At 49.3% G+C, this 12086-nt stretch overlaps 1 protein-coding gene across 2 annotated transcripts in view; it reads right to left on the bottom strand.

Annotated features, from left to right (window-relative positions):
* Mtcl1 (microtubule crosslinking factor 1) overlaps window positions 1-12086 on the bottom strand; it is a 113583-nt gene that overhangs the window by 32916 nt on the left and 68581 nt on the right. Inside the window, exons 5-7 of one of the 2 annotated variants that reach the window (XM_052192698.1) lie at window positions 10355-11659; window positions 9073-9228; window positions 1500-1622 (exon numbers count right to left, since the gene is read on the bottom strand). In XM_052192698.1, the coding sequence (XP_052048658.1) occupies window positions 1500-1622; window positions 9073-9228; window positions 10355-11659 (1584 nt within the window). The remainder of the gene's footprint in view (window positions 1-1499; window positions 1623-9072; window positions 9229-10354; window positions 11660-12086) is intronic. The other variant, XM_052192699.1, reaches the window with a different exon arrangement.

The raw sequence follows: 12086 nt of genomic DNA, 5'->3' as shown, positions 1-12086 counted from the left end.
TTCTCTCTTACATAATTCCTTCTCTTTTGTATGTGACACTTCACCTGTACAAGAAACATCTGGAAAGGAGTGTCCAACTGGGAAACTCCGTGCCCACAAGCGATACTTAAGAGCCTGGCATTCAGCTCTGCCCTATGTAGGCTGCAGGTACAGCAGACACTGCCTAAATCAGCCCGTGGCCCATTTAGAGACTCTTGGCCTCAGTCGCCATAGAAGTCTATGCCTACAGTGCATATTCCTTGCCAGCACAAATTCTTGGACACCCCAATGACTCATTTGCACAGTGTATGTGTTTTTGAAGCATCAAGGTACATTATCCAACACCAAATGCTCTGTTGTTTTGTTTTGAAGATGCAGCTCTCTTCCAAGAACGAGCACAAGGACAGGAGAGGAGCCGTGGCAATTCTGCATCTGGATCCCAGCTTACAACTTAATTAGATTCGGGGTGGTAGGCAGTGTCCTCGGAGGCCCAGGGCAGGAGCACCTGGATCTGGGAATCCCTTAGTGGATAGAGGGTAATGAGCCTGTGACTCGTAACTTTAAAAATAACTACAAGTTAATCAGGCCATACCTCAATTAGTGGTGGTTTTTTTTTTTTTAAGACAAAAGTTTAGGGTGATGTTTCTACTGGACAACTCCTTTTGGTGACATACAGACACACTTAGTGCTTGGTTACAGTCAATACCCTTGTTTTGTGGTAGTTTACTGGCATAGTTGCAGGAAAGTTCAACTGTATCTGAAGATTGTTCCCGAAACTACCCAAGGCTTTGTTTTCTGCGGTTTGTTATCTGCTGGTCAATCATGGTCCAAATATATTGAAGAGGAAATCCCCCAAACAGCTAATTCAGCCATCTAAATAATGTTTACTGTAGGGTACTGTTATAGTGGTTTTACTTTAAGATTAATTATTGCTGCTCCTCTCTACCATGCGTGACCGGCAGGGAAGGAAACAGTACAGGAGTGAACCGCAGGAGAAGTTTGGAACTCCCTGTGGTTTCAAGGCATCTCTGGAATGTTCTCGGATGGTCCCTCTGCATCAGGAGAGACTGCCTAACTGAGAAGTGTGCTACAGAATGGAAAGGCGGGCAGGTTCTCTCTGGTGTGTCTAAGAAGTCTCTCATCTAGAGGGCTGGAGAGATGGCTCACTGACTGCTCTTCCAGAGGTCCTGAGTTCAATTCCCAGAACCCACCTGGTGGCTCACAACCTTCTGTAATGAGAACTGATGCCCTCTTCTGATGTGTCTGAAAACAGCTATGGTGTCCTCATATAAGTAAAAATAAATAACATGAAAAATAATAAATAAATGTGAACTAGGCAAATCTTAAAAAAAAAAAAAAAAAAAAAGAAGTCTCTCATCTGAGTGAGCTTTGTAGACAGCTATGGGGCCTGGTCCCTGCCAGCCACAGACACCATTATTTTAAAATGCATCACGGCCCTGCTCCCGAGGGGCTCTGCGGCACACAGCGCGGACGTGCTGGAACCCTCACGGAATATTTACCTTACGGATCTTGTTTGTGTATGTCTCTGTCTCCTCTTGATGCAGTCTGGCCGCCTGCTCGAGCTGACCCTGTAGCTCTTCTACCGACACACTCTGCTCGGGTAAAACTGGGGAGCCCCTGAGCTGATCGGCAGGATAAAGCAAGGGTTTAGTGGAAGCGAGAACTCAGCCTTGAGTGAAGACGCAGGACGCACATCTGGACAAGGTGACGCACACGGGAGCACAGCGGCTGCAGCAGTGGAGTGACCACGGCAACCTCCCCAGGGTTTCCGCCAGAGGAGTGCTGCTGCTCTGGGCTCTGGGTCTACTTGAAATGCCTTGTATGTCTTTTACGTAGGAGATGAGGCAGGGAAGTGGGAACCTTTAACTACAACAACCATTGACCAGGCTGAGAGAAACACCTGAGCATACAGGAAGGCTCTCTGCTGCCTCAGCAGCTTCCAGCTGGTTTATACCATTCAAGTATGAGGACTTGGTGATGACACCTTAGTCCACCAAGGCCACTGTCACATGCTGGTCTCTAAGACTCACTTTCCTGAATCATCTGGGGGTCTTTCCCGGTTGCGTAACTATTCTGCCCATATGCTTGCCTTTTGGACACTTTCCTTTCCCGGTTGCATAACTATTCTGCCCATATGCTTGCCTTTTGGACATTTTCCTACCCAACCAAGAGTGCCTTTTCCTAATCCCCGACATGGCTCTGGATGCCATGGGCGTTGTGGGCGGGGCTCCATCCAGGACACGCATTTGCTTTTAAGCTTCTGTGTCATACCGTGTCCAGGAACTGCACAGATTTGTTAATGCTTACTGTGCTCTAGGGAGGTCCAGGAATCTGTACTATTATTCTTATTGATAAGGCTTATGCTTCATGGCCAAATGGGCATAAGAGATCCGTCATTACTTTTGAAAGAATGTGTCATTAAAATTGGAGGCACCATTGAAATTTAAGGAAAATGTTTGTGCTTTAGGTAGGTTATGTTATTAAAAAAAAAAAAAAAAAAAAAGAGCAGGGTCTGTCTACGTGGCCTCGGCAATCTCTCAGATTCTCCATGTACTCCATTCAGGCTGCCATCAAACTCACGGAGATCCTCCTGCTTCTGCCTCCAGGGTTAAGGAACTGTGTCATTACACCTGCCTGGGTAGGTGATTTTGAAAACTGGGAACTACAGTGGGCTGTCGTAATAAAGGCATGTCGTGGGCGCCTTCCGCCTGCCTTTGATTCATTTCTGCTTCTCACTGATGACACAGCTCCTCTAGAGGCCGGGTTATTTGGCTTGTCATTGGGTGATGGCCACACAGACCTCAAAAAGGCAGAGTAGAGTCCCTCTTCATTCATTACAGTTAGCAGCTGAGACAGCTGGACACTGGGGGTTGGGCAACTTTGCTGTAAACTTTTGAGTGTCAACATATTTAAACTCAGCGGGTAGTGCATACCTTTAATCCCAACACTCCCTGGCCTATGTAGTGAGTTCCAGGATAGCCAGGGTTCCGTAGCAAGACCCTGCCCCCCAAAACAAAAGCTGTGGACAGAGCTCTGCTATAGAGACTAGCTAACCCTGCATGGCTTCTCCCCAGCTTGAGAGATACTCAAATGCACCCAACCTTAAGAAACTCAAAAACAAGGATTATGACATGTTTCTCCGGTTTGTGAGTTGTTGTACATTGTTAGGAATTCTCTTTGAATTTATTGTGATGACTAGGTACAATTTTAGTGGCTTAATATATTATAAATCTGTGCCGCCTTCCATAGCAAGGCTTAGTCATTCCCTACAGCAGTCAGGAACAAGCTCAACAGGCTCATTCAGTTGATAATCGCGTTTGTTATCTGAAGCTCTCAGGTGAGTCCTGGTGTTGACCTGTTCCTGTTCTTTCATTAGTATTCTATTTGTTTATTTTGAAGCTTGGTGTTGTTATAAATGAAAACTCTCTGCTCGTATCCACCTCCTCAACCACTCTCTTCTTCCCAAAACTTCCCCTTCCTGCCATCATGACATTTTTGTTTTTATATAATCCACTCAGAGGTGTGTGTGTGTGTGTGTGTGTGTGTGTGTGTGTGTGTGTGTGTGTTTTCTAGACAGGGTTTCTCTATATAGTCCTGGCTGTCCTGGAACTCACTCTGTAGACCAGGCTGGCCGCCACCACTGCCAGGCTAATCCTCTCAGTTTAATTAGAATTGTTCAACATATGTACGGCTGGAGGGTTATTTGCCTGCTTTAACTTAGTGGGCATTTTTCTTTTGTTGTTATTGTTTTTTTGTTTTTTGGATTTGGTTTTTTCGAGACAGGGTTTCTCTGTATAAACCTGGCTGTCCTGGAACTCACTCTGTAGACCAGGCTGGCCTCAAACTCAGAAATCTGCCTGCCTCTGCCTCCCAGAGTGCTGGGATTACAGGCGTGCGCCACCACCGCCCGGCTAGCGGGCATTTTTAACAGCGTGTTTAATGGTGCTCTGTGCTGTGAACTCATCTTCAATGGGCATTTATGACTTGGTTGACAGTGCGAGAGGGATGCGTGTTTAGTGTGTGCTTGCCAACAGCAGCATTACAGACAACAGAACAACCCCAGGTCAAATCTTGATCCTGAGTAATGTCAGATCTGGTTCCCTTTCCTCTCAAACCCACAGCCCATGCTGGTAGACAGGATTCTCACGCCTGCAAGGCAAATGTTTGTCTTGCTCATTGATAATCATCCCGGCCACTGGTTGCCCCAGCACTGTCTCCTGTTACCTTGGAGCTACCAAAGCCAATAGTCACCAAAATAGTCACCAATGCTGGCAACTACCCCCAATGCCACATGTCTAAAGGCTGGACACTCTCTGTCCACTTTGGAGTGAGTTCCAACTCAAGATGTGGGAGAATTCACTAGTCAAATGAAAGTATGCTAAATATATATACATGTATGTATATATAGTTTATATACTTAATTATATGTGTGCCTATGTGAATTGTGTGTACCTGAGCATGAAGGTGTCTACAGAGGCCAGAAGAAGGTGGGAGAGCCCTGGCAAGCGGCATTATCCTTGGTTGAGAGCTGCCCAATTGTGGGTGGACACTGGGAACCAAACCTGGGCCCTCCGGAAGAGCAGCCAAGTGCTCTTAACTGCGAAGGCAGCTCTCTAGCCTGGTACGTTTCATATTTCATACAGCACGGCTGGGTATCCCCTATGCTGGGCACCACCCACAGCACTGCAGTCTGCAGCTCAGGCGCCGTCTGTAGGCTTTATTTCAGGAATCTGCGTGCTGACTTTGGAATGGGAACACTCTCTGGGTTTCAGTGTATTAGACACTAGCCAATATATTGTTATCATTATGCACAAAACATTCCAATCAATTTCATTGTTAAGAAGGGCATATAACAAGATATACTGGGAACTAAATGTGATGCTGCACGGTATGTTGTTATTTTCTATTTATGGAGTTTTGTGGATTCTCAGAAGTTCCAGACTTTGGGGCATTTGGGTTCCAGTTCAGATATGCTCAATCTTATATTATTTTAGCTTTAATCTTAATAAATACTTAAAATACTATAACGCAATAAGCCTCATTCTTCAGCAACTTCTGGTTGATTGCACACCTTTCTGTTAAAGTCACACTTGTGCAGGGTCACAGAGGGAGCCCTTAAGGTCCTCTGAGGGTACTCAGCTGGGCAGTGGAGGGCAGTGCTGTCTGGGCAGACCACGAGCGCTTAGAATCCTGCTCTTTCAACTGCCTTTCTACACACTGTTCCCTTTGCTAATGAGATACCAGAACACTTGTGGTCACTCCAGTGTTACAAAGAACAAGACAGGAACATGCTATGCTAAAAATCCCATCTAGGATGATTCTGCTGCCGCACAACACAATCACATACACTGAGGGGACATTTTCAGACAACACAAATTTCCTGTAGAACAATTAATACTTTTCTTCATTCCCAGATCCCCGAGGTTTGAATTTTAAAGCCTTCCTCTGCTCACTTACCTATTCCGGTCAGTAACTACACATGAACTTATTCCTGGCTTTCCTATAGTCGGTTTATTTAAGTAAACACCAGAGCCACTTGTTCAGAGGCTGCTGAGACAGTAGCCTTAGAGTCATGGCCTCCCCTGCCCTGTGTCAGCATGTGAGACTCACCCTCTACACCCTCCCACGAGAGACCGATATCCCATTCACCCACACTGCTTGCTTTCTCACCAGCTCCAGAGAAAGCACCTTATAAATGACTCCAAGGCTTAGGGACAATGAGCAAGAAAAGAGGATTGTGATGCGTCTACTGCCCAGCAAGCACGTATACAACAACTCAGAACGGGACTTCACTCTGTCCTGACTACTTTCTCCATCACTTCCTTCAGACTCAGTAGATGGACTCCACACATGTACAAATACTTGGCATAAACCCCAAGTAGCTTTCCCGGGACTGGTATTTCACAGCTGAGACATGGGGCACCACAGATGCTGTGTGTTTCAGTGATTAAGGGATGAGGAGGAGGAAAGGGAGGAGGAGGAGGAGGAGGAGGAGGAGGAGGAGGAGGAGGAGGAGGAGGAGGAGGAGGAGGAGGAGGAGGCGGATCAAGCAAGAAAAGCCCGGTGAGATCCTGACTCAGAAACTCGATCCTCCGGGCACAGGCTTGGTTTCATTTATATATGAAACCCGACCAGCGTCCGTGCCTGGCCACTTCTCAGGACTATTTTTAAGCTCCCTTACACATTCCGTATGAAATGTCCCACAGAATGCTTGCTCTTAACATAAGCGAGTCTCTGGGCAGAGAAGAGTCCGGAGCACAGCGGGAGCCTACCGCCAGCATGCTTTGGGATGGACAGGTGACAGGAATATTCATCCCGCTAGATCTGGCTGCTTATAAGCTTTTTAGCTGTTAGTTTCTGTGCATTTGCATTAGTGAGTCTGCAGGCGTGGATGGATCAGACGTCTATTTTCAAGAATGTTGGCTCAGGTATACTCTCCCTCTCCTAGGTTTGGTGAACGGTGGCATCTGAACTGTCTATAGGGCACCTGTCTGCTAGCTACTAATAGTGGACTTTTCCTTTTCCTCCTTGCTGCATACAACACTGTCGCTGGTGTTACTAAAAGTAATCATAGCTTAAACCCAATCCCCACCTCCCCCCAAAAAATTTATCCGATCTTCCAAAGTAGCAACCTGCCCTCTCTTTCTTCCAGCCCAAACAGCAGCACCCAGAACAGTGGCACCCTGAAGGCCAAAACTAACAAAGGCGTCTCACAGACCAGGCTGGAGGAACCTATCCTTTTAAAAACCACTTCCACCTAAATTCTGAAAGAGGCTCTTCAAGTGCTAGGATTTTACCCATGCCTCCCACCACCACCCCTTCCCCCTAAGAACTTAAGACAGAGGGCTAAAGGAGGTCTACACACAGGTACATGTTGGCCAAAGGATCGACTCAGTGGTTAGTTAAAGGGCATTGCACAAGGGGGCAGAGACATCTGCCAGCAGGACACACCCGAGCTGTGAACCAGGCCTCACTCTGGATCTGTGTCTACGCTGGAACGGGGGTGTGCCTGGCTCGTTGATAGAGTAGCTGCTTAGCATGTACAAGGCCCTGGGCTCAACCCCAGCATAACAACAAAACGAGTGTCCCTCCCCAGTGACTCTGGAGTCTTCAATACAGAGCACCTCTGCGGCTGTGATGCCCTGCCACGGACCTTCATGCTGCCACCGTGGCTAGCAGGGAATTGAGGGGTGTCTTCACTGCTTCTTAGAATCCCCCACTGTAAAGTCCTTTAGCAGAAGGAGGTATTGTAACCAGCATGACTATGGGAGTGACCCACCAAACCAGGACAGGCAGCCTCCCTGACTGGGGCCCTCCAAGGAAGGACTCTTCTGACAAAAGGAAAAGAAAAAGAAAAAACAAAACAAAACAAAAACAAAAACCAAAAAAACTAGCAGGATCAGAGGCTCCCAACCCGTTAATTAAAGGTTTAAAGATGGATGTGTCTACATACTTGACCCTTTTCCTACTACACGTGAAATGCCTTTGTGAAGGAAGGATGTGTGCCTCTCGCCTCTTCTAAGAGACCAGCTCCCTTGACCCGGCTTATCTTCTCTCTTCTCCCTTTAAAATATACACAACTGAAAGGAACCTCACCGGAGATTTGGGTGAATGGTGCTACTATGCTAAGGTAGCTGACCACTGAACAACAGGAATCGGAACTATAGCCGTGGAGGGTGTAGGCTCTGGGCTGCCTGGCCCTGCTGTCTCGGAACACAGGAGCAGGCTGAGAAGACTGTTCTGGACTCAGTTCTGTTACCCACTGTCTCGAGGGGGATGGAGAGGAAGGACTTAGGGTCAGTCTCTTCAAGGCCTCATCTGTGTCATCCACAGAACAAGGGAGTTAAGTCTGAAGAACAGATGTTTCCTTCCGGGCTCTCTGAGCTGTACTGTCGGTGGTGGTATATCACCTCTCAGACTTACTCATCCACCTTTCATGGAGACGTGACTGTCCCTCTGTCATGTGATTTAGTTCAGTGCTCTCTCTGCACCACTACAGCTGGATTCTCAAGGCTGTGACGTTGGCGTGCATGCAGCCACCTTGCTGTGGCTTCAGCGGCAACAGCACCAACAGACCCAGGAGGCACCTGGCTGGCAAGGAGCTCTGAGGCTTACAGGCCTCCTCTCGCCAGGAGGTGCTACCATGAGCAGCCTCCAGAGGCGGGGATACAGTTCTTAACTAGTCCATCGCAGGGAGAGACCACTACCTACCACGTGCTGTGAAGCCCCGGCACCCAAAGACTGGGAAGCGACCTGGACCATTCTCTCTCTTGTTCTTAATCCTCCTCTGTGTTGTCCACAGCACGAGGTTCCTAGAGAGGCAATCCCCACTCACAGCTTGAGGAATCACCTGAGACTCATCACGTGTGAGCATAGGAGGTGAGCAGAGCAGAACTCTCACCCACTGCATACATGGAAAACAGCCAGAGTCTTGCTCAGGAGACCGAGCTGGTAATACACATCCGGGCTAGAGCCCCGGGGCTCAAAATACCCCTGATAGGAACAGATTAGTGGTACACCACTCATCAAAGGTCGGAGAAGGTGCCTTCCTGGGGTGTCTGTCCTGGTGATGCATCACCCAGGAGCCATTGTGCCTCCCCAAGCAACTACCGACCTTGTGGAATGGAGACCTCTCCTGTGTGCTGTACAGGCTAACAGATGCTTTCTTGTGAAAGTTTCAGAGTCCTAAGACACTAACTCAGGAAATCCGTGGGTAAATGAATACCTCTAGTATGTGGCTACTCCATTACATTTCAGTTATAAAAACCAAACCTCTAACTTGCAATTTAAAGTGGATACACTTAACTCTATTCAAAAACTGACCTGGAGAAACATTAAAGGAAATGGGACAGTGGGTGCTGTGCCTGGAGGGCCAGGGATTCTGCCACTCTCTGTACCTCATGGGGGCTTCTCTCCACAACTAGAGGGCGTTTCTGCTTGCTTCCGGTAAATTTGTGCCACTTTGCGTATATATTATGCTTAGCTCTTCCTGTCACAGGCCTGTGAGCCCCAGAGTTAATTCCCTGGGGAAGGGAGGTGAAAGGGCAGCAGTGCGCCGGGCAGCTCGCTTACCTCTAGGTTGAAACAGCTCTGGCCTCCCAGCCCGTGGCTCCCGGAATCCCCGTCAGCTCGCCGGTGCAGCTCCCGAGTAGCTCGGAGGCGCAGGCCCTCTCGCTCATCCCCTCGATCCTGAGCGAGCTGCCATTCCAGCTGCTCTCTCAGTTTGGACTGTTAGGTGCATGAAGGGGATTTATTTTGTTTTGCTTTTAATTTTTTAAACGAGAAATGGAAGACAAGGGGGTAGGTAAAAAGTGGACGAGGTGGAGGGTAAAACATGAAGTGGGTTGACAATGGGAAGAACTATCAGACAGAAAAGCGCGAATTAAAAAAAAGAAAAGAAAAGAAAAGAGAGCGAACAAAACAGAACTAGAATGGGCTTGAGCGAAAGGGGGAGCTAATGTAGAAAGCAGAGCTAGGGGCCGGTTATGCGTAACACTGGACATAAGACACATGCAATGGAGACACAGGCACACTACCCATGAAGGACACGGGGAAGAGGCTCTGCCTTCCTTACTTGTGGGTTGAGCAGCCAAAGCCACAGTCCGGGGCAGCAGCTGGGCCATGCACCCAGGACGAAACTCCCTTTGGCCCTCACCCTGGGCGGCGAGGGAGGGCGGCAGGAGCGAGTGGCAGCGGGGGTTTTCCTTCAAAACCAGCCTCCTCAGAACTGGGTCCTCTCCCCCATCCCGGTTTATCTTCCAGAGGGAGTGGGTGGGCCTGGGATGCCTGAGACTTCTCAGAACTGCACTTGTCCCTCTGGTGATAAACCAGAGGGAGTCGGGCGCTTGTTACTGAGTCTAAGTGTCCTGACTGTGATGGGAGTCGATATTTTGTCTGAAACTCCTCTTAGCTTCTTCGTCAGGGTGGCTGGTTGGTTGAAACACCAAGAGAGGAGCAACGGAAGGCTGCATTGGTCCCTAGTGCCTCCACTGGGCGTGGCCTCGTCTAGCCCCTCCACTGGGCGTGGCCTCGTCGTGAAAGGCCATCTAAACCACGAATAGTGGTGCAATTAGGGTAAAGAGGAGAACGGGAAGGAACAAGAAAATAACAAAACAAAACAAAACAAAACAAAACAAAACAAAAACAAAAAACGAACTTATAAAACAAAATTTAAAAAAAAGAAAGAAACCAACCGAGAGAAAGGATTTAGTTGACGCCGAGGCTTTAGTACAATGCAGGTCTGAACTTAAAACCAAGCAGCCGTAAGCAGTGCGAACCCTAGAGCAGCAATGCCAGCGAAGAGGAGGAGGAAGAACGAGACGGAGCATGGAGGCAAAGCTGGGAGCCCCCTTACCTGCAAGTCTGGGCTCAGCTCCTTCCCCAGGGTCCCGATGGGGGAGTCCCGGGACACAGAGGTCACAGTGGAGAGGAAGCTGGATGACTCTGTGAGGTGGGATAAGGGCGAGAGACCATCCACAATCCGGGACATCTGCTCCAGGAAGGCCTGCAGCTCCTTCCTGAAAGCCTTCATCCTCACATTCATGGTCTCCAACAAGTGGGACTCATTCGGGCTGCTGCCCTCCCCTTCACCTTGGACTCCCGGGGAGGCCGATCCCTTGCCCTGCAGGCCTGAGTCATGGATGAAGCCATCCGTGTCAGAGATGAGACGCTCCACAGTCCGCTCAAGCCGCTGGGCCTCCAGCTTTATGGTCACCAGGCACTCGGTGTCCTCCCGGACCCTTAAGAGCTCTGCGGGGCATGGCTCACTCGCCTCCGAAGGCTTCCCACTTCCAAAGCCCGAGGTCTTCTCGAACATGTCCTCCGAGTCGCTCTCCCCACCGACAGGGCCTTCTCGCTTTGGCTGGGGAAGGCGGCCCTCCTCCCAGTCGCTCTCTTTCTTGCCCGTGTCGCTCTCCGCGTCGCTGTCTCGGGGGCTGGGAGCACGCAGCCCCAGATGCGCGGCAAGGTCACACCGCTGGGCGTTGGACATCAGCAGCCGGTTCTCACATTGCAGCTTCAGGACCTTCCGGCTCAGCTCCTCGATCTGTAGCCGGGCTGACTTCAGCTCCTCCTGTAGGGGAACGCTGGCCCCAGGGCCTTTAGATACACCATCCCCAAGCCACCCTGACTCCTGCTGAGGCTCAAACTTGAACTTGCTCAGCTCGTGGGTCAGCTGCCGGTTGTGGTCTTCGATCTCGGATATGGATCTCCGCAGCAGCTCCGCCTCTTCTTCCACAAACTGCAGGTGGCGGCGAAGCTCTGTGGAGGACTCCATCGAGTCTCCGAAGGGTGAGGTAGGAATGCTTGGCACGTGGTCCCTGCCTATTCCCTCTCGCTCGTGCTGAGCCCGGATGTCCTCCATCTCTGCCTTCAGGCCTCTGTTTTCCACCTCCAGTTCCACGATCTTCCGGCCCAGGATGCTGGCCTCTTCCTCCACCAACTTCAGCCGCAGCTTCAGCTCTGCCTCCCTGGTGCTGGGGGGACCGCCAGCCTCCCCCGTTGGGAGGGGGCTGTCCACATCACCATAGAGGGACTTATACTTCTGCAGTTCCTGCTCCAACTCGTCCTTCTCCCGCCCCAACTTGGCCATCTTTTTGCGCATCAGGGAAGCTTCCTCTTTGGCAAACTGAAGCTGACATTTCAAATCCGCACTGTCATCCTGCCAGGCAAGAATAGCCCAAGGGAGGGTTATCTGAAAATACCAAATGTGTGCTTTTTTATGGTCCCCTTACACCTCACCCCAAACACACACACACACACACATACACACACACACATACACACATATATGCATACATACATATATATATACACATACTTGCCCAAACATACACACACTATATACATACATACACACATGCATACACGCACATATATACATACATATACAGGCAGAGAGACCCACATACATAGAGACCCACACATGCACACACACACATGTACACACATATACATTCATACACATGCACACACACAAATATACATGCATACACATGCACATACATGAACACACACACACACCCCATTCTTCCTGTTGGTGCTGTTCGCTTATACAAAGAGAAGGACCAGGACCAGAGCAGCAGTAA

The sequence above is a fragment of the Apodemus sylvaticus genome, chromosome 9 (genome assembly GCF_947179515.1).
Source record: "Apodemus sylvaticus chromosome 9, mApoSyl1.1, whole genome shotgun sequence".
Classification (NCBI taxonomy): domain Eukaryota; kingdom Metazoa; phylum Chordata; class Mammalia; order Rodentia; family Muridae; genus Apodemus; species Apodemus sylvaticus.
This window is presented reverse-complemented; position numbering and strand designations above follow the sequence as displayed.